At 44.2% G+C, this 26290-nt stretch overlaps 1 protein-coding gene across 4 annotated transcripts in view; it reads left to right on the forward strand.

The window, feature by feature from the left end:
• Nucleotides 1-511: 511 nt before the first annotated feature.
• BCAR1 (BCAR1 scaffold protein, Cas family member) overlaps nt 512-26290 on the forward strand; it is a 214296-nt gene continuing 188517 nt past the window's right edge. For 2 of the 4 annotated variants that reach the window (XM_069217683.1, XM_069217686.1), the window contains exon 1: nt 512-641. In XM_069217683.1, the coding sequence (XP_069073784.1) occupies nt 630-641 (12 nt within the window). In that variant the 5' untranslated portion in view covers nt 512-629. Of the gene's footprint in view, nt 642-25498; nt 25611-26290 lie in introns of all 4 variants that reach the window. The other 2 variants (XM_069217685.1, XM_069217684.1) reach the window with 2 other exon arrangements.

Here is a 26290-nt window from a genome sequence, read left to right on the forward strand (position 1 = left end):
TGGTTTCAGACTGTTCTAGTTCTTTCAGGTTCCCTTTTAGATCATCGTCTATCACAATTGGGTGTAATTCACGGACAATAAAGTGTCATTTAAAGTCTCACACACAAGCCTTGAATTGTCACACATAAACATATTGCTGATATAGAAATGTAACAAATAGGACAACTGAAAACTTGGCAGCTGTGGAAACCTGCTGGCTTTGCCCATACTTGTTTATATTTACAACCACTCTTCGCGCCTGTTTTTAACTTAATAAAACAGCGTGGGTAAATCCGAGTTTATCTAAAAGTTTGTGGGGCCCGCTGAGCAGAACATGTGAGACTACAAACTGAAACCGTTCAGCAGATTGGAATGGCTTTATCTTGGTGGGCCTATGAGAGAAGCGATGGAGTGTTTTGTGAGCCTTTTCGCCAATGGCAGACAGCAGATTTTCAGCCAATCTGAGCGCGCGTTCACCGCAGAGCACGCGTACGGGCCAAAAACAAGCAGCTCCTCCCCGTCTGGTCTTCATGTGACGTAAGGTTAGGCAGTCACTGAAAGAGGTGGAGCGTGGCCTTTTGGCTCTAGGAATGCGGGTTTGGACAGAGGCGGGTCAGTTCTCAACACCGGGACCCTAACGTGGAGGAGTCATGAATTATCTGGTGAGAGAACTGCAATACATGGACAATCACAGCTTGGTTTCAATTGTTGTCCGGTAGGCCAGAGTCTCATGTCGGGGGGTTAGGCTGTCGGGCGACTGGTGAGTAATCCAGGAATGGGCTTCTGTAGATCAGATAATTCAAATATACTCTTTGTGGAGCTAGTAGCTTTTTAGTACCTCAGTAGATTGCGGAACGTATCCCTATCACAGTACTCTAAAAAATAGGCGCCTCGTTAGTGTCGCCCACCTTTGAACCACTATTGGAATTCTGAGGGAGGAGCCGCCAGGGTCTCTTAATGACACACACCTTCACTTCTCTCTCAGTATGTACGTCTGGGTTGGAGCGCAAATAGGCTACGGACACTACACTTTTGGTGCCACGATGCAAAGTTTATTTGTCGCGACCAGTGCTGGAAATGGAAATAATTTACTCTGGGATCCTGTAAACTGAATGGAATCACGAGGGGCAAAATCAAGAGCGAGATCAATCTGCATATATAAAACTCTGCCGTAAACCGTAAAGAACTTGACAGCAAGTGTGATAGTAAATCTGTTGTTGTGGGGGCGGGTCCTGCCGAGGGCAGTTCTAAAAAAAATAAAGGTGCAGAGACCAGTCCCTCCCTATCGGGCGCTTCATTTTTGTCATCATCCTGGGCATGAAAAAAATAATCTTCATCTCGGGGCTGTACCATCCACCACCAGTCTTTGGTGTAACCTGGGGAGACTCATTTGTTGAGCATGCGGCCACGCAGGAGCTAATTAGAAATAAGATCCTGTGACCTGAAAGTGCACCCCCTAAAGGACAGAGGTCAGACTCTAAGTGTTATAGGACTGTAGTGATAAAGTTGCTGCATTGCAATTCCTGCCAAGTAATACCAATTTATAGACATATTTCAAGTCCACAGTAAATAAAAGTAAGTAATTTACAAAACGTTTTATTTAACGTTTATAATGGAGTGGTATAGTAATTTCACAGTGTCATAATTAGAAAGTATTAGCATTCTCACTGTTATTTACCACAAATTCATTGGTGTTACTCATTCATCTTCTGCATTTTACAGCCATTGATAAAGCCAATAGTCTGGGCTTGTTTTAAGTGCATGCTTGTTTTATTATTATTATTATTATTATTATTATTATTATATATGGATGAAATAACAGAAACCGTCAGCAAAATACCAGTCAGACAGCAGAGATTTTTATCTTGCATGTTTAAGCCACACCCTCTATTACATAGGTTACGCCCCTTTGAGAGGCCCCCTCCACCCGAGTTTTTTCAACACACTTAAAGCCCTGTGTTATTGTTTACTGCCTTGCTTGCAGAGTGCGTTTTAAAACATTTTACAAGTTTAAAGCATCTGCTGCAGTGATCTTTGTGGGCCTAGTCATTTTCAGGGTTTAACGGTAAGAGTGATTAATGCACCTGCTGGAGAAACATTTGTGAGCAGTTTAGTAGCTGGTTTGACTTGTCAATCAAAACATAGTTTTTAGGGTTAATTTGTTTGTTGTGAAGCAGAACGTGTAATATGCAGGTCACATACTTGTGTTTTATATAGATTGCTCAGTGGCTTACTGCATTAGCTGCTGAGATTCCACATTATGACACGTAGGTCACAAGTTAAAGTCCTCTTAATATATTTCTGTGAGTCATGAAACAGCAATAAGGAGCTGCATACAAACTGGAAAGTATAAATGTAGAACATTACTGTTCTCCCCCCCCCCCCCCCCCCCTCCCCTCCAAACTTCCCTTATTTTAAGGCTGGTAAAACGGTTTCTTTTTTGGTAATATTGGATACTTATTTGTAAATAGTGTAAAAGCAGTACAAGTATATTAATGTATTGTATTGTATTGTAATATTGATATAGTGCTTACTATCCCTGTGTGGGACTTCGAAGCCCTTGCCTAAATTGGTAGTATGCGACGTCTTGTAGGGTATGTTGGAAATATGTTGTAGGGTATGTGGTTGGAAGTGTGTTGTCTTTCCTTTGATCTTGTATGGGAAGTGTTTCAGTGTTGTGTGTGTGAAGACCACAGAGGTGTAGTAATCATGTTCTGGGATGCAGGGCTCAGCAGTGTGATAGATGAAAAAGTGTGAGAGACAGGCGTGCATGCAGTTTGAGGTTATCTGTAAGCTGGCAGCTTTGACTAGTTATGTTGGCCCCTTTATGGTATTTCTCATTTCATAGATCACTTAGTGGGTTACTGCACAGGGCTATCCATTCCGAGATATTATGTTTCAAGTTTATGATCTTGAGCAGGCATAGGTTAAAAGGAGAAATGGCGGAGAGATCTTCAGGGATGGACTTTGTTAAAATCATCCCATATCTGATTACTACTGTGAGATGTCAGTAAGCGGTCATAGTATGTAGCTAGGTGAGACCTGCAGTAAATGACTATATTAAAAATCCTCCATTAGCCACCAGCATGTGGCAGATCGCGGGTATTGCATGCCTAATCAGTTGGTGATGGGAGGATTATTTGCTGTGTGGACTGGTGAAGTACTGGACATGACCCTTTGCATTTGTGTTGTATGTGACTGTGTCACACGTTAGAAGAGAACCATTATGCCAACTGTATGGACAACAATTGGCTGCCTATACGATGCACAGCCACTGAGTTTTGTGGTATTACTATTAGTATGGGTTATGTATTGTCAGTCAAGAAAATCAGCGTTTGAGAAAATCATTCTCTTAATAACATAATAAAAATTTAAACAATCCCTGATTTAAATGTCATAAAACCCAAATAACTTAAAATCTACCCAAAACATCCCCATCTTCATTTAATCACCATAATACTAATACGTTCCTATTGCAATCTCATAAATACAGCCTCATAAGTACCTTAAATTTACCAAGCTATATACACCTAAAAAACTTTTTGTAAGGGATCATAAACCTTCCATTAGCACACGTTCTATCCAAAAAGTGCATATTGGTTAAAAGTTCTGCAGCTTGAACACGGTTCTCAATTCCATATTTTAGAAAGATTGGACGTAATAATATTTTCCGTGCAGTCAATACCGGTAAACAATCCAATAAAACGTGCAACATATCTTGTTTGGTACTTAAAACTCATGGACAGTCCCCCCCCCCCCTTAATATCGATCATAACCACTTTTATTTTATCATTTATATAACCCGGATTAATCCCAATCCTTAATCTCAACAATTCACCTCTAAAACCACAATTCGTTAATGCATCCATGTAAGTGCACCATGCTTCTTTTTGCCACAAACCAAACATAAATCTCTGGACACTTTCTTGCCTAGTACCCCCAGTTCACTGTTTGCAATGCCAATTAGAAAATTCTGCAAGCACAATTTAACTCTCGTATTCCTACATACCTTTTCTGATTTTTCCTAATCCCATTTCAGTTTGCTTTGCAATATTTCATTTTTACACCACTGGGAGACCTTTTTCCTCTCCTCAGAATTCATGCACTGCTAAAATCTTATTAACGCCTTACAAACCAATATGCTGCGCGATACCATATTAGTCTTCATTCTTATAGCATTGATCATGGAAGACCCGGGTAGGGATGACATGTTTTGTTTTTAAACATTTACCCTATTCAACTTACCACCCACTTTTACCACTTATATATAGCCATTTGTCTCCATGTTGGAATTGTGAAGGTATCCGGGCCTTTTTGGCTTTTAAAACGGTCCTATCTGACATCTCACCATAGTCTTAATTTTTTTCAAGCTATTCAATGAGGCTCTTAATGAACACTCCATCTTAGGGACTTCTCAAAACCAGACCCCTAAGTACTTGCATGCCAATATTACAAAGTAAAATGATGGATGGAGTGTTGAAACCTTTCAAACACTCGCCCCAATCACAGATCTGGGTTTAATCCATTGTTATTTTGCTTGCCACGTCACCCCAGTTCGGACCAAGCCATATGCAAATCAGTCTTGACCCTGCTCCCTATGGGAGCAGTCCAGCCCGAACTGCCACGCCAGGTCCTCCCTGGACAGGATTCAAGCATCCTAGGACCGGTTTCAGTGCCCGGTAAATCCTTTGAGGTGCCTTTCTTTTTCAGTCATTCAGGGGATCAGTGGGTAGCAGTGCTGCCAGGGGACATAGACAATGCCACTGCCAAGCCATCTGGAAGTGCTACACTCAATTCTTTTCTGATCAGTGCAGACGGTCTAATTGTCAAAGAGATTGACTTAGCGGATAGACGGTTATCTTTAGATCTGAGTGAGGGCCCTACTAGTCCAGCATTGAGACTGGTGGGGCCTCACTTTGGAGCAGTTGGTGAGGACCCCTCCATAATTTGTGGCCAGCCAACAATCCCCCCCCCGCCGCCCTCTCCAATCGGTTGAGCTTGCTCATTTATATCCTAGTATTAGCTTTCCCAACAATTTGGACCCCATGATTGCTAACCAATAATGGGCCTTCTGCTAAAAGGAAACACATACCTAAGCAAGAGCCAGACCTGGAGTACCCAAAGCCCAGGGGCTCATTGAGAGATCGACTGAGACTGTTGAGACCACTCTGCTGCAATCTGGCCTGGCCTCTTAAACTGTAGATTGTGTTTTTTCAGAAACCTCTAGTATTGACTGGGATTGCGTCTTCAAGAAATTTAAGTCTCTGGTGATAGCATGTGTTACCCCCTTGGTAGGTAGGTTCCATATCCTTGAAGATACTGTCACCCAGATAGTCAATAGTTACAAAAACTCGTTGTTCCACCAGATCCCTGTGCAGCCAACTGTTCCTTACCATGATAGGCCTCTGGCCCCAAGTAGTGATCCTACCTCACACCTATTACCACCACACAGAGAGACGCTCACTAATAGTGTCTAGTCCTCTTTCGCGCAAATTCTGGTTGCCATGAGTTCTATGGAGGGAGGTGGAGGAGGATTACGGGGGAGACCTGGATTCGCGTCTGGATGGTCTAACCAAGGACCTGTCCTGCAGACCCGGTTGCTGTCTAACAAGTCCTGATTGAATCCTCCTCCAGACTGTTGCCTGTATGTGGCCTTCTTGACTGGCATACCATATCTAAATCCTGCTGAGAAGGAATCCACTCTCCAGCTTAAAAACAAAATGTGTCATTGGTTAACTCAGCATACTGATTTTAACATCACTGAATACAATGATTTTGTTCGTGAGGAGGGTTGGGTGGGTCTGTCCCTCAGCTAGACATTTGAGAGAGAACTGTGTTATTAATTCAGAAAGCCTGGCATGGCCTGCCGCTTAATTCAGTGCAGTGGCAGGGGGAATGGATTTGGGCATGATATCAGCATAGTCCCTCTAGACTTCTTCAACAAACATTTGCTGCCCAGGCAGGCTGATGGGTGTGGGCCTTTGCCACCAGGATCTGTTGTCAGACAGATTTTTCCATGGCTTCTTCAAATAGATTCCTTCACCTGTCAGACTTGGATGGCATTGACTGATGCCTAGCCACAACAACGGCTGTTGTTAGTGAGCCAACTATTAATAGGTCAAGCGTTTTTGGTGTTCCTCCTAATTTTTCAGCCCCTGAAGCCCTTAGCACCATCTCCACTTGTGATTTTGTGACTTCCCACACTATGCTTGTTTCCTGGAATCTTGCAGGTTTAGCATCTAATCTTTCCTGTTGAGGTTGGAGCCCTTCATTGACAAGTTTGACACCAGTCTTTTTCAGGAGGCATGGTCCCTGTCCCCTCAGTTTCACCACGGATTTGCCAATTTTATTCCAGGCTGCAATTTCTTCAGGGAAAAGTTGAACTTCTTGAGGGGTGGGGGGCTAACTACTTGGGTAAAAAACACTTTGCTTTGTTTGGCCAATGAGATTGATCTGGGTTCTCCTGATGTATTATTTTAGTTTTTTAAAAAATTTTATTAGCATTTTGTTTAGCAACCTAATTACAACTGTCAGAGCAATGACATCATAAATAGATATGAACGTTGATCCCATCACAGGGTTGCACAAGATGACACATTCAAGCTCAGGCATATACGGTTCAGTTCTTGTCACCAAGCCATAATAAAACTCAACAACAAATAAACGGTCATGTGATGCCTCCTCCAATGTGTTTATAATAACAGTAGCACAACGTGTCCTACCGGGAGGGTGCCTCCCCCCTCGGTACCACCGCCTCTACTCGCCTCCACTTGAGCATTGCTGCACTCCAGTGTGCTGCACTGGGGCTTTCCAGTACATGGCTATTAGCCTACGGGTCATCAACAGTGCTAAATAAATGAACCTCTTTGTGGCCTTACCTACATTCGAGTGCCTAAACGGCCACAGCAGTGACCCCTCGTTTGTGCAGACATCTGTGCGACTAGTCACATGCTCTTATGTAATGGATACCGAGATCCATGACTCCGTTTCCTCAAAGCAGTACCAGAATATGTGTATCATGTCAGCCCCTAGCTGTTGACATCTAATACAGGCTGACGTGGACCCAAACATATAGGAGAGGGAGGTAGTTGTTAGATAAGCCCTGTGTAAAATGTTCTGTTAGATGTGCTAAAATTTCGCATTTCATGATACTTTCATAGGATACACTATCGCTTTCTCCCAGTCTTTGCTGATTAGCCCACTGCCTTTCTAGTTCCACCCTTTAAGTGTCCATGAGTTAAGAAATGCCCGCGCGGGGAGCTCATATTCCTCCTGTGTCTATTCATAGGGTATGAGCACACTTTCCTAAAATAAAGCACCCAACATGCCTCTCCTCGCTCCAAGTGCCCGTTCCTGCCTCACCCAGCATGCTTCTAAATGAAGGTATGGATTGTAATGGGATTTCAGTTGAATAGCAGGGCATTCTTGGCATGAGTCTTAGGCTACAATTAAAGCACTCAAATGCTATCTGTATTAACCCATTTGCCCCCTGTGGAAGTCCTGCATGTGGAAGGAAGGTCTGTTGTATCACACAGCGCTTGGATAGCTGTTGGGAGTCCCAGCTCCTCTGTGTGATGTCCTGCCATCCAGTGCGTGGGCCACTGCAATTACGCTGTTAGATAATAATGTTTGAAGTTTGGAGCCCTTAAGCCTCCTGTACTGACAGGCAGCTGCAGTGTGCGGAGTGCTACCCGCGATGACCCCTATTCCACATAAAACCATCCAGCATGGAATGCAGAGCGTGGAAAGTGCATCTCGTAATTCGGACTCTGAAATTATGAAAGTAGTAGAGTAAACAAGGGAGCATCACCATTTTAGACAAAGACACTCTACCCTGTGCTGTAAGTGGAAGTGTACTCTAAAAAGCCGTTTGAGGTCATAGTGGTGCTATGGCCTTCATAAGATTACCATCTACCAGATCCCATGCCTCATGGTAGATGTTGATACCAAGATAACGGAATGTGTGGGGCTCCCAATTCAACAGATGTGTATCTACAATGAAATCGTGTTGAGGGCTATTTCGGCCTAAAGGAAACAGGCATAATTTAGCCCAGTTAACTCGTAAACCAGACGTGGCTCAGAATTCCTGCAAGAGAGTCTGGATTTGCATTATGCCTCCCCAGATGTATCAGACATAAATGAACACATCATCAACATATAGCAAGACAGTGTGTGTTTTCCACAGCCGTTGGGATGCCCCACAAGGGTTCCATGGCCAGGGCATCGAGGGGGGGAAAGAGGGTGGGGTGCGATGGTGGATATCTGGTTTCCTGAAGTCCCTCGATTGGTGCTTGCTTCTGGTCTTGGGAGAGTCTGGTGTGTACTTTTCATCTGGGTGTCTGAAATTGAAGGTCTAGTTCCCCAGGCTATGGCTTGTCTCAGCCACTGGAGGTCGCAGTGTCACCAAACTTGCCACACTGACAGGGTTTGCCCTTCGGGTCTGTCTGGTGGAACTTGGTCAGGCTGCTGTGTCCACTTCTTTGGTCAGCAGCCAGACCGTGAACTTGACTTCACTGGTTTATTGTCTGCAGGGTGCAGGGAGTGATGCCTTCACTCAGAGGGAGGTTCTTGGCCATTTTCAGAAGGCTGGAGGTCTTCTGTCGTTTCTTAGAGTCCATCCATTGTCTGTCTAGTCATCCCCCTCAGAGGCGATTGTCCAGTCCTGGGTGCAGCAGGCAGGATTTAGCGCCTTTTTCTCCTCGCAGCAGGACTTCTGTTCTTGAGCCTTGGGTCGTTTTTGTCGCTGGTCATGTTGTGTCTATCGAATCTGATCGGCAGGTCTAGGGATGCCCTTTAAATATTGCATTTAGTGGGTGTTAGGGGGTGTACTTGGTAGTAGCCAATGGGCCACCTACCTTAGGGTGGCTACACCCACTATGTAACCACTTCCTGTGGGAAGGGGGTCACATCCCTAACCCTGATTGGCTATTTTCCTACCATCTAAGATGGAGGAAAATGACATGGAATGGTCACCTCGCCCGCCATACTGCAGAGGTGTTGCAGGTTGAGGGGGGGCACTCCTACTCTAAGTTTTCCCACCAATTTCACTGCTCAAAGTGGGTGAGGGGGAAACGTTGGGTGGCTATCTGTTGCTAGCAGCAGAGCCCGAGGTCAGATTTCAAAGGCGGTAAAGCAGGGCTCGAAAAATCTACTGGACCACCCTGGCTATGGCAAGTTTTATTTTATGAGGTCAAGCTATTTGTAGATTCCACTGAGCGGACAAAGAACAGGTGTTCTGTTCGATCAGAAACTGAATTAGCAATTAAGATGCCTTTAAATGTTATTCATATCACATTCTCTCTGAGTTCAGAGAGAGAGGTCAAAAGTTTGTCTTTTTGCAATGCAAATACTTTTCCTTGTGACTGCAGAGTTCCAGGATCTTGTAAGGTGAACTGTTTGACCTATTTGAAATGAAAGGCTTTTGGTATCAGGTTTTTCCTAACACACAACATTTATATAACTAAGTCAACTTTGCAAACATTTCAAAATATATTTCAGTAGCTGTGAAGAACCATTTTTTCTACTTCTGTGTGATGAAAAAAATATTTTAGTAGAATGAAATAAAAAGTCAGAACATTTTACTTGGTGATGTGCAAATGATAAATGTTTTCTGAAACCCAAATTTCACAGATTATCGTTAATACACAATATATGATTATCAGTAAAGCTGCAAGTTAGTGGGAAGGTTTTTGGACATTTCTTGGAAAATTTACTGTCTGTAAATGAGTGCGCTACCACATCAGGCTTTAGTAATATATTTATTAAAAGTGAGTGTTTAAACATAAACTGAGAAACACTCCTGCCCTGATAACTAAGAGGCAAGTCATGCATGGATCATGGGTACCCTTGTATGTGGACTAGATTTATTATACATGGAGCAAACATTTAATGTATTTAATCAAACAAAAGAAGATTTTTGTTTTTTACAGCAGAAATGCTGAACTCACATATTTTGGAGGTACACTCATATGTGAGCACGAAGAAAAAGGTGACTGTAAAATACAATATTTGCCTAGGATCACACAATTTGAGCCCCGTTTCCAGGTCAAGTACATTAGTTAGGTCGAGTAGATTATTCAAGCTACTAGACCTGCAGGTTTAGTAAAATTTTTATGATTTTTCGAGGCCCGAAAGCCTTTGACGCTGACCGCTAGGCCAAGGTCCCTGCCTGGGGGAGGAGGTGTAACACCTCCACCCAGAAAAGGCTTTATGGTCTGTCTCCTGAGAGCAGAGGCTCTCGCCCCAGGAGTCCAGACTTCTGTCTGGTGGTGGCAGACTGGTAAAAACAAGTCAGCAACCATGCCAGAGCTGGTAGGTTCTGCAGGGGGGACCTCTAAGGTGCCCTCTGGGTACATGGTATAATAAATCCAGCACTGGCATCAGTGTGGGTTTAATATTCTGAGTTGTTTGATACAAAACAAGCCGTTATTCAGAGAGGCCATCATGTAGCTGGGGATCTTGAAATTACTAGTGTCAAGCACATGTATTTGCTATGGCTTCCCTGTACACTTACTATGTCTTAAGGTTTTTTAAAAACACTGTAGGTTTACAAGGCAATAACGGCTGGTTTTGAAGCTGCACAGGCTGCGGGGGTGTCTGAGGCAACCTGACTCCTTGGAGAGCATCGGTGCAATTCTCAACTCTGCTTATCTCCTTAAGGAATCTTTCCTTTGTGAAGTCCGTGACCATTACTGAAAAGAAAAAGAGAAGCCCCCCTGGTACTCTAAATCCTGCAGAATTGCCAGACGTATGTTTTCAAAAGCCATAAAAGATCAGAACAGGAACTTGATCCAAGAAGTCAGGCTCTCCTACAAAGCTGCTATATTAAATGCTAAAAGAGACCAGGAATATGCAAGGTGGGAGTCTGTTATCTGTCATTAAAATAAAGGAACATCATTCCTTTTAGCACATTCTTGCCAGTGGTGGCCCTTACAACTATTCTTCAACTGTTTGCAACGTCTGTGCTGCTGACTAGTTTGTCCACTTCTCAGAGCTGTATTCTTGTGCAATAGGGCTGGTTTCTTTTTATAGTGGGACCGTAGGGGTGGCGTACATAGCATCTGGTGACCCAGTAGTCCTCCCCCAACCGGAAATGGAAGGACAAGATGTTAGTCATATTTCCAGCGATGAAATTAGTGCAGCAAGAGACTGGATTACCCCTGTCAAAGCTCCTGGGTTGGACAAGATACCAGGAGATGTTTTTAGGGGAAATAAAGATATTTGGTGTCCTTATTTTGACTTGTTTTTCAACGCCATAATAAGAGGCAAACCCATGCCTCCTACATGGGCTGGGGCTGATTTTTAAAAAGGTCTCTAGGGCACTTTCATCAAAGTGTAGGCCCATCAGCCTTCTTGATAGTCCCCAAAAACTCTTTAGCAGGATTATCCTGGACAGGTTGCTTAAATGGATCACAGACTCTTGATTGTTGACTCTGTGCAACCTGGTTTGTTGGATGGTATTAGTACCATCGAGCAGGTGCTCCGGCTCCAGCTGCTTTTTTTTTTTTTTTGGAAATGTTACCTTAGGGGTGATCATTTATATGCAATTTTTGTGGACCTATGGTCCTCTTTTGACAGAGTACCCAGGTAGTCTTTGTGGGAGGTGCTATCTGGACGCGGAATCCCAACATCTCTTTTGGTTGTTATCATTAGGCTGCACGCTAATATCTTTGCTCTGGTCTGATGTCGGTCCCAGGGTGAGCTGGACGGGGCATGAGGCATGTGTGCGTGCTAGCCCCAACCTTATTTATCACTGACATGGTAACCTTTCTAGAAAAGTGTGAAATGATGCCTGGAGTCTATCTGGCAGAAATATTTCAGCCCTTCTATTTGCAGATGATACACTCCTGATTTCAAAAACACCTATGGGGAGTACAATAGCTTCTGGACCAGTTTGGGCTCTTTTGCAGACTGAGGGGCCTAGAGATTATTATCGGTAAAACCAAGTATATGGTTTTTAACCTCTGCACATTGTGCAGATTTAATCCGACTTGTAATGGAGTACCGCTAGAGAGAGTTCATTTATGTGACTATCTAGGGGTAGTCCTCTCTGAGAAGTTTGATTGGTCACCTCATATTCCCCCCCCCCCCCCCCCCCCCCCCCCCTCACCTCAAGAGCAAAGACACTTTACATAAAATTCTGGCCAGGGATCCTACTAGTATGTCCTGTTGGGGTAAAATTGCAGCGTGTGCTAAAGGAGGCTGACGGGTTCTGTCCCTTTTGATCCCAGGTGACTGAAGCTATTGAACTTTTTGTAATCTTTTGACCAACATATCATGGATACAGAAGGGAGTGGATCTTACTGTGATGTCCCAATTTAGGAATATGGGACAGAGTTGTAATTCGGATCCTGAGAAGCAGTGTTAAACAACCTTTTGTATTAGCTGTTTCACATTTCTTGTTGCATATGTGGAGGCTTAGGCAAAACAGCTTCCAGACTGAAGGGTTGTCTTTGTTTGTTTTTTGCCCATTTGCATCTATAAGAGTTTACTGGTCTATAGATAGGATTTGCAAGCTGTACTCGTTCTGCAACTGTTGATGTAGTGGGGCAGTTTCTATCCTTATGGATGATTGCATGTAATCAGATGCATTTTATGGCTTTTTTTTTGCTTTCTTTTATTGCACTAGTATTTAAATGATTGTATGTTTTAGACAAGCCTTGGCAGTGCACATGCACTGTTTCTTGACATGCTGTATTCAGTGTATGGGCTTACAGCCCGCCTATTGGCTTTTTATTTGTTACTATGATTGTCCTTTAAAAAGCCTTGCCTGCGATTGGTTAATGCTCTTTCTTCGTCCCTCCCTATTGTTTCCTCCCACGGAGAAGTGTCTAACTTATGCTATCTTTCCACTTTTGTCTTGATGCTTTCTTTCCCGGGACTTTTTAAATTTTTTTATTGACTTTGCTCACCCACAAGTTGTTGGCTGCTATTCTTTGCCTTTTTTATAAAATCAATATCTGTTATACAAATTTATTAGTCGATGTAAAATTTAATTTGTGTGTTCCTTTTTTTGTAACTTTGTGTGCTATATATATTCAATTGTGAATTCAGATTTGTAACGTTTATTTATGTACTTATTTCTGAGACATAGCGGATCCGTCCACTTATTTCTTTGTGCCTCTTGTTGTTGGTGAGTTATTGTGACCATATATTTGTTAAGTGATTAGGCTTTTCAAATGTTTCTTTCTTTCTGATTTGTAGCACGTCTAAACCTTGTTGAGATATCTCTGACTCGTTCGCAGACCTTTTTGCGTTTGCAGCTTTCCTTTTTGATATGGCCGCCAAAGGCCTCTGACGGTGGAACGCTGTAGCAGTTCCCTTGTTGATCCTTCTTCCAGTTCTTTGGTTTTCTCAGAGACAACTTCTGAGTAGCCGGCAGTTGTAGATGCCTCTGCCGGTAGGTCATTCTTTTCTAAACTGCCTATTTGATGTATACCGCTACTGCCAGATAAGGAACATTACTAGCTGCACTATCTAATAGGACCCTATGTACACTATTTCATGGTGACTATTACTAGATAACCTGCATAGAGACAATATGTCTACTCCTTTACATGGTTTCTGCCTTGGTTACTTTATGTGTGTTGCTTGTGCAACTATTTGTTATGATTTTATGAATTTACACATTAATATGTGCATGATTTTTTTCTGATGTTCTCGCTGTTAACACTGGTGTCCGTATGGTTATACTTGTGATTGCATGCACTTCATGAAGTTGGACTTTTTGACTTTGTATGAGCTGCTTTACAGTAAGCTACCACTACCCAATTGTAAATTCGTACACCGCACAACCTGGAAAATAAAGTGCTTGTGTAAGTGGCATGTTGGGGTAGGGGCAGTCTATCAGTAGGGGAGGTGGTAACTATGGGGGTCATTTTAACATTGGCGGGCGGCGGAGGCCGCCCGCCAATGTTCCCCCGTCAAAATACCGCTCCGCGGTCACAAGACCGCTGAGGGTATTTTGAGATTTGCCCTGGGCTGGCGGGCGGCCGCCAAAAGGCCGCCCGCCAGCCCAGGGCAAATCGACCTTCCCACGAGGACGCCGGCTCCGAATGGAGCCGGCGTAGTGGGAAGGTGTGACGGGTGCAGTTGCACCCGTCGCGTATTTCAGTGTCTGCTTTGCAGACACTGAAATACTTTGTGGGGCCCTCTTAGGGGGGCCCCTGCAGTGCCCATGCCATTGGCCTCGCGGCACCCCCTACCGCCATCCTGTTCCTGGCGGGAGACCCGCCGCCATGGAGGATTCACAAGGGCAGTGGTAAACCGGCGGGAGACCGCCGGTTTACCCTTTCTGGCCGCGGCTGAACCGCCGCGGTCAGAATGCCCTTGGGAGCACCGCCAGCCTGTTGGCGGTGCTCCCGTGGTCGGTGACCCTGGCGGTCACCGGCCGCCAGGGTCAGAATGACCCCCTATATGTCTTACTTTATTTACTTTAGCATGCACTAAAAACTTTGTAGGAGTGCATCCTTTCTGGTTTGTAGTTAAACTAAACTGTCAGTGTGTTAGGGGAGTAGGGGGGTATTTATGGAACCAGATTCATCTTGCGTTGTCTTAAACTCGTATTCACCGCAAGAAAACAATATATTTGCAGTGCCCACTCCTTTCTTGACCTCATGGAAGAGACTGTCAGTTAAAGTGCCAATTAGTGCATGCCATGGTACTGTTTTAATTACTTTTCCGCACTATCATACTGGGGTAGATTTGAACCAGTGACCTCGACGTGACAGGCTTTTCTACAAAGGCCAAATAAGAAAAGACATCCAGTAACAGGTAAGAAAAAAGATTAATGAAGCATGTGGCTGAATGTTTAAACAATATTTAAGTGGCTGTGTATTTGTAGTCGGTAAAACAAGGGATTTGCATGCCTCCTCCAAATGTAATCCTGTATTATTAAAACGTAAGTCGGTAAAGCTGATGCTGTTATTTGTGCAGTAAGAATGGCAGCTCATTTTTGTGTGGCTTTTGCTACTGTTACAGCACCTGTGGGCCTTGTTACAAGCTACCTGATACTAGTGGTGCAATATTATATGTATATGTAATCTAATTTATAGGATGACTTAGCTGTTTACAGCCAACATGTTGTCAACTTACAGCTGCCAAGAATTCACAATAGTATGCCTGGTGGGGTAAATTGATTTAATGCTGATGATTTCTCCATCATGAGTGCATAGAAATCCGTAGTTTTAAATCCCACCAAAGGGAGGGTTGGGGGTTGGGTAGATATTCCATGGTGTGCTTTGCCTGTCCCCAAAAATAAATTTGTGGTCATTCTTGTAGGAATCTGGCCCCTTGTTTACTGTCTCCCCTCAACCCCCCCCCCCCCAATCGCTTATTGCCTGATATCTGATGCTAACTCGACTGAGTAGGTATGCATGGATCCTGCTAACCAGGCCCCAGCCCCTGTGTTTTTTGACATAAAACTGTACCATTATTTCCACAATTGGCAAACCTCAGGCACACAGATAAATCCCTTGTAAAAGGTACCAAGGCCCCGGAGGACAGAGAGGGTGCCTAAGGGCTGCAACATAGATTGTGCCACCCTAGGGACCCCTCACCAAACACATGCACACTGCCATTGAAGGTTGTGTGTGTTGGTGGGTAGAGAATGTTAGTCAACATGGCATCCCTCTCAGGGTGCCAGGCTCACAAACCACTGCCTGTGGCATAGGTAAGTCACCTTGTAGCAGGCCTTACAGCCCTAAGGAAGGGTGCACTAGACCACAGGTGAGGGCATAGCTGCATGTGAAATATGCCCCTACAGTGTCTAAGTCCATTCTTAGACACTAAGTGCAGTGAGGTCATATTGAGTACATGGGCTTGAAGCTTGGCATTATGAACTACACATCTTCATGATGGCTTTACTGAAGCCTGGGAAGTTTGGTATCCAGCTTCTCAGCACAAAAAACATGCACTGATGCAAGTGTTGGATTTATTGTAAAATGCACACAGAGGGCTCCCTGTATTTTACCCAACCCTGTAGTGTAGGGCTGACCGGTCTGTGCCAGCCTGCCACTAATAGATACGTTTCTGTTCCCATGGGGTGAGAGCCTTTGTGCTCTCTGGGGTCAGAAACAAAGCTTGCTCTTGTCGCGTGGGCTCTCATTATCCTAAATGAGACTACTGGATTTCGAGGTAGCAGGATCGTTCCTGGTGTGGGGGACGGAGTCTGACCCACTTGGAACGACCTCTGTCACCCTAAATCCGGTTTTGCTCCGGCTAACTAGCAGTGCCTCATCTCTCCCATGGGGAAGGGATGATTGGGCAGCCGAGCGCATGACACCTTTAGTACTTCTCAGGGAAGTCGTGGTCACTCAGATCCCAACCGGCTCTCTCATTTACAGTATGATCTCATATACAAATGACAAAGGCAGTTTGAGTTTTATAGATTGTTTTAATAAAACAACTGCATTTTAGATATTAAGGCGTAAGCCGCAATAACGAGAACCATACAACACAGTAGGATTGAAATAGTCATGAGGAGAGTGAAACATAAGAATAACGCTATCATGGTGTTAATAGATTCTATTCTCTCTCTCAGTTAGTTCTATTTCGAGCCCAGCATGTTAAGCTACTAACTTGCCTTTCAGATTCCCCGGGAAGCCATCAACCCTCATACCTGAGCAAAGGCCTGTGATCTGGTTCAGCATCTGCAACGAGACAGTCAGCGTCTAGTTGTGGTTCCCTGGTCGGAATCTCCCTCTTCCGTATATTAGGACAAGGAAGTGTTGTTATAACTAACATGTCAGTTTGATCACAAAAAGTCCCTACGCAAGAATGCCAAAGACTAAACTCCTACCACGTCTATCGGCAATGTACCAGACTGTATCCTTGACTGAAGCACAGAGTGAACAAGAATGTGTTATTGAAAACTCCAGTGCTGAAGTAGGCTAAACAGCGTGATATAAAAAATAAAACAAGACCGTAGAACTGGCTATTTGAAAAATAACAGTACGAAGCTGAATAAAAAGCATTTATAGCAAAGCGCTCGGAGGCTCTATGCTGCGAGCAAAGGAATAAAAGACATCCAGGGCAAAGTGCACAAAGGCCTAATGCCTGAAGCTAACACGCAAAGGATACATAAAACTGACCACACTACACCCTCCCCCTGTCGGTAGCAAGTGGTTCTAATCAAAACGAAAATAAAAATATGCCCCAGATGTAAAAATATACAAAATACATTTCGACAAGTCCAGAGGACACCAAAGCATAAAACTAAATTTCAATTTGTAAGCATGTGACGGAAAGCCAAATTGCTAAAATGTCAATAAAAAAAAAAAAAAAAATCCAATTTTAAATGGAAGCCACGGAAAGCAGGAGATCCTCCACTTCGACAGATGTCAATACTGGAAATTCCACGCCAAATACTATCATGGAGCAGGTGTGTTCCAAAGCCCCAGAACCATCCAAGGCGGCACCCCGTGCAGGGCCTATGAATGAGACAATACCATCTTTCTCCAGGAAGGGAATCTCGTAGACTGCCTCACGGAGCAAAACGCAACCGCAGTGCACAAGCCTGGGAATGAGCCCTAATCGGGAACATCAACAGATCAGCATCAACCACTGGGGGGTGCTGCAGTGAGAGACAGAGAGCCAGTGCATGTTCAAATGAGCACCAAAGGCACCGTAACACGGGTTGCACACAATCCAAAACTGGTCGGAATGACAGAGACCAACCAGTCACACTCCAAATGTCCCAGGAGTGTTGCTCCAAAATGCTGCACCATTGCGGAAGAACAGCAACAGCAAAACACCAGCCAATAAAGCCAAAGTAATCGGGAATCCCCCAAAATTGCTTCCGAAAATAGAATGAATAGCCGAAGGTATCAAACTGAATATGGAAGAAAAGGTATGAGCAAAACCAACACCAACCGCTTTGAAAAAATGTGCAATGCCGGCAGTGCTGGACGCATTAAATATACGTCCGACGAGTTCACCAAAGTGGCTTGGAAAGTTAGTATTTCATAGGGACTGTATTTCTGCTGATGACCTCGCCACCTGAAGTGCGTAGGTCTCGCGTGCAGATGTAAGGGCCACATGCTTTTGAAACAATAGAGCCTTTAGTCGACTCAACTTGTCAAAATTCACCTTGGAAGTAGCAATGTGAGGCCAGATGTCCGCTACCTCCCTAAATTGAGTGGGGGGAAACCACACATTCCCGCAGCACGTAACGGCCTTGGTGACAACGACCACGTAAACTATTCCAGCACGCATGCCACAACAGGCTTCACTGTTAAGAAGGACGTAGCTGCCGTTTGAAAGCACCTGGAAAGTGTTTTTAATCACGGGGACTGGAACTCCCTTAAGATAGCAAGCCAAGTTCGCAACCGAGGCATTACACGCCCCATGCAAAGACAGCTGCTTACAAACCATCGAATGGCTGACAGAAGTTTCGTATTCACTACCGCTAAGAAAAACCTCCCTCATACCATTAAGACATCTGTATAAAAAGGGAAGCTCCCACACCTCATGTATGTAACTGTCTCCCAATTTTTCATATCTGCCCACCGGAATATGCTTCAAACAAGAAGTAAATTGCAGAGTGGAAATAGGCAAATTTATAACCCCCGTGTATCAACCACTCAGCTGACGGAATCTCAGCCACATTAAAAGGCAACTTCTCTAACTTGTCAATATTCAACATAACATATGTCGCTTCCTTTTTAGCCATTAGCTGTTGTTGACGTGTCAAATTAAAGGAAAAAAATATCTCCCTTGCTCTGATGTGCTGCCACGGAACGCCACCCGCCTTTAATGTCTGTAGAGTCCAACCCAACTGCATAATGGACCGCGTTTGACTCTGCCCGTGATATAAAGAAGACATATCTGATTTAATAATGTCTATAGCAGAGGAAACAATGTTATCAATTGTATATACACGGTCGGACAGGGTATGCATTCCATTATCCACAACAGACCATGCTTGTTTAAAATTCTCTTGATCTATCTGCCTCAACCGGGCCCCCGCCTCCTGTTGTGAAAGTTTCCATATCTCATTGTACACTTCATTCAAAAAACGTTTTTTCCGGGGCACCCTTGGACCTGACAAAAAATTTGCAAGTCATTATCATTAGACAGTAACATGAGATGTGTCTTAACTGCATCCAGCCTGGATGACTTCAACCATTGTTGACAAAGTTTCCCCACGCTATATGTAGTAATGCTATCAGCATGTTCTGGTGATATGTAGCGAGGGTGTGCCCTACTAGTCCTGAACCCCCCCCGAAGAGGTGACAAAACGCTGATGACACCCATTAGTGTCTATGGGCCACAATAACCACCCGCCTGGACGTGTCAATGAAGTGTTAAGCGTACCATTCTGGGCCCAGTCTGTAAGCTCACAAAATGTGGCATTAATATATTGCTGACAATTTTTCATTTTGGAAGGGACAGGTATGCTAGGCAAATTCAAGTCTCTAATTGTCGCTAAGCCCAAACAGCTAGTCTGTTGTACAGTGTCGTTTAAGAAAATCATTTGGACAGGAATAATACATGCCATAAACAATGTATCCCATCCCCGCATTTGCCAATTTTTAGTTCCCCAAACACTTTTCAAATCAACAGTTTTAGACCAGTATTCATACCCCTCAACCGATTGTTTGGATACAAACAAATTTGAATACAGTAATTTAGTATCAGTCAATAACATCTGCTTATTAACATGCGGAGTAACCTTAAAATAGTAAGACTTAGCACTCTGTTGATGATGCCCAGAAAAATATGCAAATTGATCAGAATAAGTTTTAGAACTCCCCTGCGGAGGAGTCGGGCAATGTTCCCATTGCATATACTCAAATATTGATTTAGGGCTACTGGCTTTATGAATAAAGTGGTGTCCATAATAATTGTAACAAAACATGTCACCATAATTATCTCTAAACTGGTAAGCATCTTCATTTTCATAGACAATATAATACTGCATTTCTGTCAACATAGAATCAACTGTCTTCACATCCCAATCATCAGATACAATGCCTGGTATTACGATATCATTTATTGATAACTTCAGAACATACAGTATTTTAATTATTTCCGTGGGACCATATATATCAAACATTACTCTATCCCACACAATCCCATCCGGAATTGGTACAACAGAAATGTTCACAAAGGACAAGACTCTTCATACCATATATGATGAAAAATGAGGTTTCAACACCTTCTCCATGTGCTCAATCTCAGATAGTTCAGGAAGAAAATGACCATGTATCACCAGAAAAAAGGTAAATTCAAACCCCAGCCATAGGAAAAAAGTCATCACAGTCATGAGAAGCCACAGATGGTTCCAAGGAACAACAAAATGTGTGTTTGAGCCAACACAGCAACTTACGTGGACCCCCAGGGCTGGTGTTGAAGAGGACGAAGAGTCCGACACGGTATCATCATTGGTATTAAAGCAGCCGGAGGCAGTTCTCGCAGAAGGTGCAACCGTAAACAAAGGAGCAGATTGTGGCTCTCGCCGTGGTACGCTGTAGATAACACCTTCAGCAACATCAGTAGTCACATCAACTTGATCAAAAGTTTTCAAATTATTTGCCGTTAGTGGAACAATCGCAAGATCAGCTTAAACCCTCCCCAAGCTCAGAGACGAAACCGCGTTGGTGCAAATCACCTGCAGCAGAACATCGTCCCCAGTAGTGAGAGGGATTCGGGAACCACTGGGTGTTCCTCTTGGTCTGCTGTGCAGAATCAGCCACATGTTGTAACTTGACATTGTCGATGGAAACAAAGCGATTTCCTTTGGCCCCTTGCAGCGGTGGCAAAATCACAGTTCTTGTGCCGTGGATCCCTAATACAGGGACTGGCACTCGATATGAAGGGCCAAATTCTTTTTTCACTGCGACCTTTTCACGCACAAGATCCCCAATTCTGGGAATCCAACCAGTAGGCGTTACTGGTTCATCCTTAATTCCTGTGGAGGCAGCACTGGCAGAAGAGTTATCTTCACGGAATTGTTGTAAATCCTGCAAAACAGTGACACGATCATTTATGTCAAAGGGCGTATCTGCCGTCTCCACACCAGGACCATCTAGATCAGGAACATACATTTGTGTTCCAAACAGGCACTCATATGAAGTACGACCCCCCAGGGATCTTCTAGGCAAGTTATTAAGTGCTCTCTGTACTCCATACAGGTGGGCTAGCCAACTGTGACCCGTACCTATAACTCTGGCCGTTAAGGATTGCTTTAAATCACGATTTAAACGCTCCATGACAGAGTTTCCCTCAGGATGAAATGGAGACGAGAACTGGAGCTGGACCCCCCACGAAGCCATGGTGTCCCTGAATGCCTTAGAGGCAAAAGCAGGGCCCTGGTCCAAATGAAAAGCTGCAACTGCATATGTATCGACAAAGATGCGCAAATCTTTAATAACAGTTCGAGCGTCAGCCGAGCGCTGTGGCCAGACCCACACAAATCTGGAGCACGAATCTACAGCTACCAATATATATTTGTATGCACTATCTGGTGTCAGCGGACCACAATGATCCAAGTACACACACTGTAAAGGTTTATTCAATATCAGAAGGGGCGTCTGCTGCGGGCGTCTAGCCGTGGAAACTTTAATTTGTTGACAGATGTCACAACAAAGGACATACTGCTTTGTCTCCTTATAGAGACCAGGCCACCAATAACTAGCCTGTAAGAGAGAAATTGTGGCAGCCACGCCTGCATGTGCAGATGCCGCCCCCTCATGTGCTGCAGTAATTAATCAAGGTCACTCAATTTTATTGGGCATCTCACGTACACCAACGCCTGGGATTTTAACCTCCGCGTTCAGCATACCACCCATGGAATAGTGATATTTGGAAGGGAATCCTTTAGGATATGGCGTGCCATCAGCCGTAGCCTTTATGGCAGCCAAAATCTCTGTCGGGTTTGGAACTCGAACGAGTTACTGCGGCTACAGTGGCAGCTGCCACTGCCGATTTCGCAGCTTCATCAGCCAAAGTATTCCCAGCAACGTGTATTCTAACGCGCTGGTGTCCAAGTGTATGCACAACATGTACTTTAGGAAGCGTCTCCTTCAGATCCGCAACCTTCCCCCACAGCAATCTGTGTTTTATGGTGTTACTCTTGGAATCCCTGAACCCATTCAATCTCCAGTAATGCAAATATTCATTGAAAGACTGAACACAGTAATAGGAATCACAAACCAGCAGTGTGAATATAGCCGGATCCGCATGTTCCAAGGCTAACAGAGCTTTCAGCTCAGCCAACTGTGCCGTACAGTCTCCCAAGGTCTGTGTGTAAGTATGTGGGGGGCAGAACTTATCCCCCTCCATATGGCCGCTCACCACCGCACATGCAGCAGAATACTGTTGTTTAGTCCCAACCGCTGGTTGCGCAGAGCCATCGGTGTACATTACCACCTGATATTGATCAATAGGCAATGTGCCAGCGGGAACTGGGTACTCCATTTCATATTGAAGAAATTCCTGAGTCTGCAGTTTAGGGTCAAATATGTAATCTACCTCAGTTGCTGTCAAAGACGTTGCCCATTGTATCCATCGCGGGTGTAAAGCTTTTGAATGAGGAACACTCGCTTTTGTAACAGCCTCTAAGGCTGGAATCTGGGAAACGACAATGATGCGTTGGCCCTGGGCAAGAGGTTGTTCTTTAATCACAGCCATCTGTACAGCAGTGAGAATTTTCTCAGTCTGTGCAAAACGTTGTTCTGCAGCAGAATACAAGTGGGACTTGTATGCGATCTGGACTGTCTCACCCTCATTAAAGGTGACATATGTAAACCCAACGGCCCCAGCTATAACCCTGACGACCATATGTGTCTTATTGTCCCGTGTGTGCAAATGCTTTACCGCTAAGAGATCAGTTTGCAAATCTCGTAGAATATGTGTATGCTCAATCGTCCAAAATCTACTCGAAAAATTTGGCCGAATCAACTCGTATAATGGCTTTATACGTATAGCCTAATCAGAAATGTAAGTTCTGCCAAAATTTTGAAATCCCAATAACGACCGGAGTTTTCGAATCGTATTAGGAGGTTGCAACTGTGCACATTTTTCCAAAAAGTGTGGCGCTAAGCTCTTGCCCTCATTCGACAGCTCATATCCCAGGAAAATGACGCTGAGGAAGGCAATTTTTGTTTTTTTTTTAAATTAAATTTTGTAGCCAATTTCGGCAAATCCCCCCAACAATGCGGGCTACCCGCCTTAAATGTTGTAGTAATATATCATCGACATATGACAAAGCTTCAGGGTCCAACTCGTGCAAAATTTCAGTCACACGAGCCGAAAACAGTCCTGGGCTATTCTTATACCCCTGAGGCAAACGGCAAAAAAAATTCTGAGAGCCAAACGCACTAAAGCTTGTAAAATCCCTACTTTCGGGCGCTATATTTTGGCAGAAGAAACCATTTGAGATATCTAAAGTTGTTTTGTATTTCTTACGCACAATATTATTCATGAGCGCTGCGCTGTGTGAATTTTGTATTGCATATGTGCGTGTATGTCCATTTAAATGCCTGTAATCCACCACTATCCTATAAGAATGGTTCGGTTTAGCTACAGGAAATAAGGGATTATTCATCGGCGAGACACAGGGTTCAATAACTCCCTGGTACTCCAATTGTGTAAGTATTTTCCTTACTGGTGCCCTTGCTTCAAATTTTATAGGATATTGCGGTTGCAGCTGAGGTTCGCCCTTAATCGGAATTACATGATAAGGTGAATCCCTATCCCACCCCACATGATTTCTATATAAGGCGGGTGCCTGTGCCAGAGCCCATGTATTACTATAGGACTCTGCAAGTTCTCCCGGAACAAGTGGTGAGAACGAAGGTGTAATAACCTCCTCCCCAACTGGACAGTCACGAACAAAGCCTGGGGGCCAATCCTGTTCGCCCAGCAGAATGTCATACAATTTGACTACACGATCCCAAAAGATGGCGTTTATAGTGCGCTCAATGTCCCCTTCTAATTGCAAAGTTACTGTATAAACTCTATCGTGATCAGAGACACGCATATCTGCTGTTTCGACTTGTATGAAGTCATCAGTTGCTTTCACTTCCAGATGCTCTAGAAGATTCAGGCGAACTATTGTGACCTCTGCCGCGCTGTCTAACAGTGCTAATGCGCATGTCTTGTTCTTCAAGAGAACTCTCTTCTTGTGTGGCATGTCTAACTGAGACTGCCGCCACCTTCTTCTTTTTAAACTGCTGCTTTTGTTGGGTCGGTTTCTCTTCTTTCTTGACAGAAACCTCTGTTGAGCATTGTGATTCCTGTCTCGGTTTCACGTACTCTGTTCTCCGCTCTGACTGCCCACTTCTCTCTTTTCTCTTTTCCGAGGAGTCCTGAAAGGAAAGAGATTGGCGTGTATCAGTATATTGATATCCATCAGGCTTCTTCAAATTATCCCTATTCCTGAGATTATACCTAGTCTGCGGGGTCTCCGGTTGTGGAGATTCTCCCATTCCCTTTTTTAGGTGTTTGTTGTTTTTTCTCCCAGCGCTTTTTAGTACCCTCAGGTTGCTGTTGTTTAGTAGTATCCTTACTACCCTTACCTTGAAACTGTGGTTTCTGTGGTCTAGCCCCTAGGCTATCATGACCGATACTGGAATATGTTTCCGCTATTATTCTCGGCAGCTCCCTCTCCTGATCGAGTTGCGGGACGTCACGAAGACGCATACGCACCGCTAGTGCCACTGCCTCCCCTTTTAGATTACTCAGTATGTTGGAAGAAACCGTGGCAAAATTGCCAATCAGTTGCATTCCTAGATCTAAGGCTGGGGCAGCCCCATATTCATCTTGAATTTGTTTAAGCACTTCCGGTAAATTAGGCAATGTCTGTGTACCGTATGCTGTAGTGTAGAGCGCGGCAAACACCGTGCCCCATGTATTACAATGGTCCACAGTAGGAACCATACCAAACGGTAAACACATCATCAATATTCTATGTTTATCCTGAGGTCCCGTATGGGGAAATACTGCTTCCAGCGTATTAATTTTTTGCGCCAGCCAAAATGGAGTTTCCTCTCGTTTTGCTGGTACTTTACCCATAACTGAGTGTACAGTGGCCGGATGGAGACCTGGAACCACTGCATGTGGTTGCGCCGGAGCAGCACGCACTGGGTTTGTGTTGAGTGTCTGCATCACAAACTGTACTAAACGTCTATTTGTTGCCGTTAATTCTGTGTATAAACGATGAACTTCAGCCACCGTTAAGTTAGCAACCGCTGGATGTGGTGTATATGTAGCCAATAAAGGCCAGGTAGGACCATCGTTACATCCTCACACCAATATTCGTTGCCCTTCTGTACTGTCTTGGCCAGTCTAAATTCCTGTACCTCCTTTTTCAATGTAATATGTGTGAGATGGCTAGGTTCTGGAGAGAACCCTACAGTGATGTAGATTGTCCTCGTGGAATGTGAATGTAGAATCTCAAGTGCATGAGAATGTGTGTGTTTGAACAAGTGCTGCCGTTGCGAGATGGAAGTGGATGGGTGATGTGAGGTGAAAATAAAGGACTTACCTTCCTTTTTGAACCTGGTGTCTCTTGTAGTGGTTTCGACTTCACATTTAGCGATGAGCATGGAACTGTCATCCCCACATAGCTTGAGAAGTATTTTGTTATATTGTGTGCCGTCACAGAGAACGTCCGCCTGTGCTGTACAGTAAGTCTCAATATTTTCATTTGGGTTTAGCGCGCTGCTTGTGTGTTGGGATTGCATATCTTTGGCATCAGCAAGGATTTGGCACATAAGTGTGGCGTGTTCCTGGCGTCAGTTCTCTGGCATACTCCACTGCAATTTTAAGTGACTTAGCTGGTAAATGCAGGCTGTGCACAGCCAGAGTTCCTTAGAGGGTGTGTGGAACTCAGGCACAAGCTCTCTCCCCTCGAGCCATATGTATGAACTCTCTCCTCCATACGCTTGAGCCACAAGCTTTATCACTGTATAGTCTCAAGTGCATCACTGATGGCAACCTGGGCACATTGGTCCAAATTGAGGCAGCTATATTTGATCAAGTCTTTTTCACTGTATTTGCTATTGGGACATTGGAAGTAGTAAGCCCAGTGACGTTAGAGAGGAGTGTCCTTCATCTAAGACATGGGTACTCGCAAACATTTCCCCGAGGGCCACAAAACACTGTCTGTGGCATGCCCGAGGGCCGCACTGGTGCCAGTAGGCCAAGAGTAGAAGGGTGATGGAAGGTGGGCACGAGGGGGGCGCAAAGTAAGGTAAAACGCTCATGCATTTAGTCACTTGTTTGAAGTTTGCTAACAGTTTGTCATGTTCTTATATGTCTAGTGAAAGATATCTTTAAAACTAAATTTGTTCCTAAAGGTAAGTTG

This window comes from Pleurodeles waltl, chromosome 12 (genome assembly GCF_031143425.1).
Source record: "Pleurodeles waltl isolate 20211129_DDA chromosome 12, aPleWal1.hap1.20221129, whole genome shotgun sequence".
NCBI classification, from domain to species: domain Eukaryota; kingdom Metazoa; phylum Chordata; class Amphibia; order Caudata; family Salamandridae; genus Pleurodeles; species Pleurodeles waltl.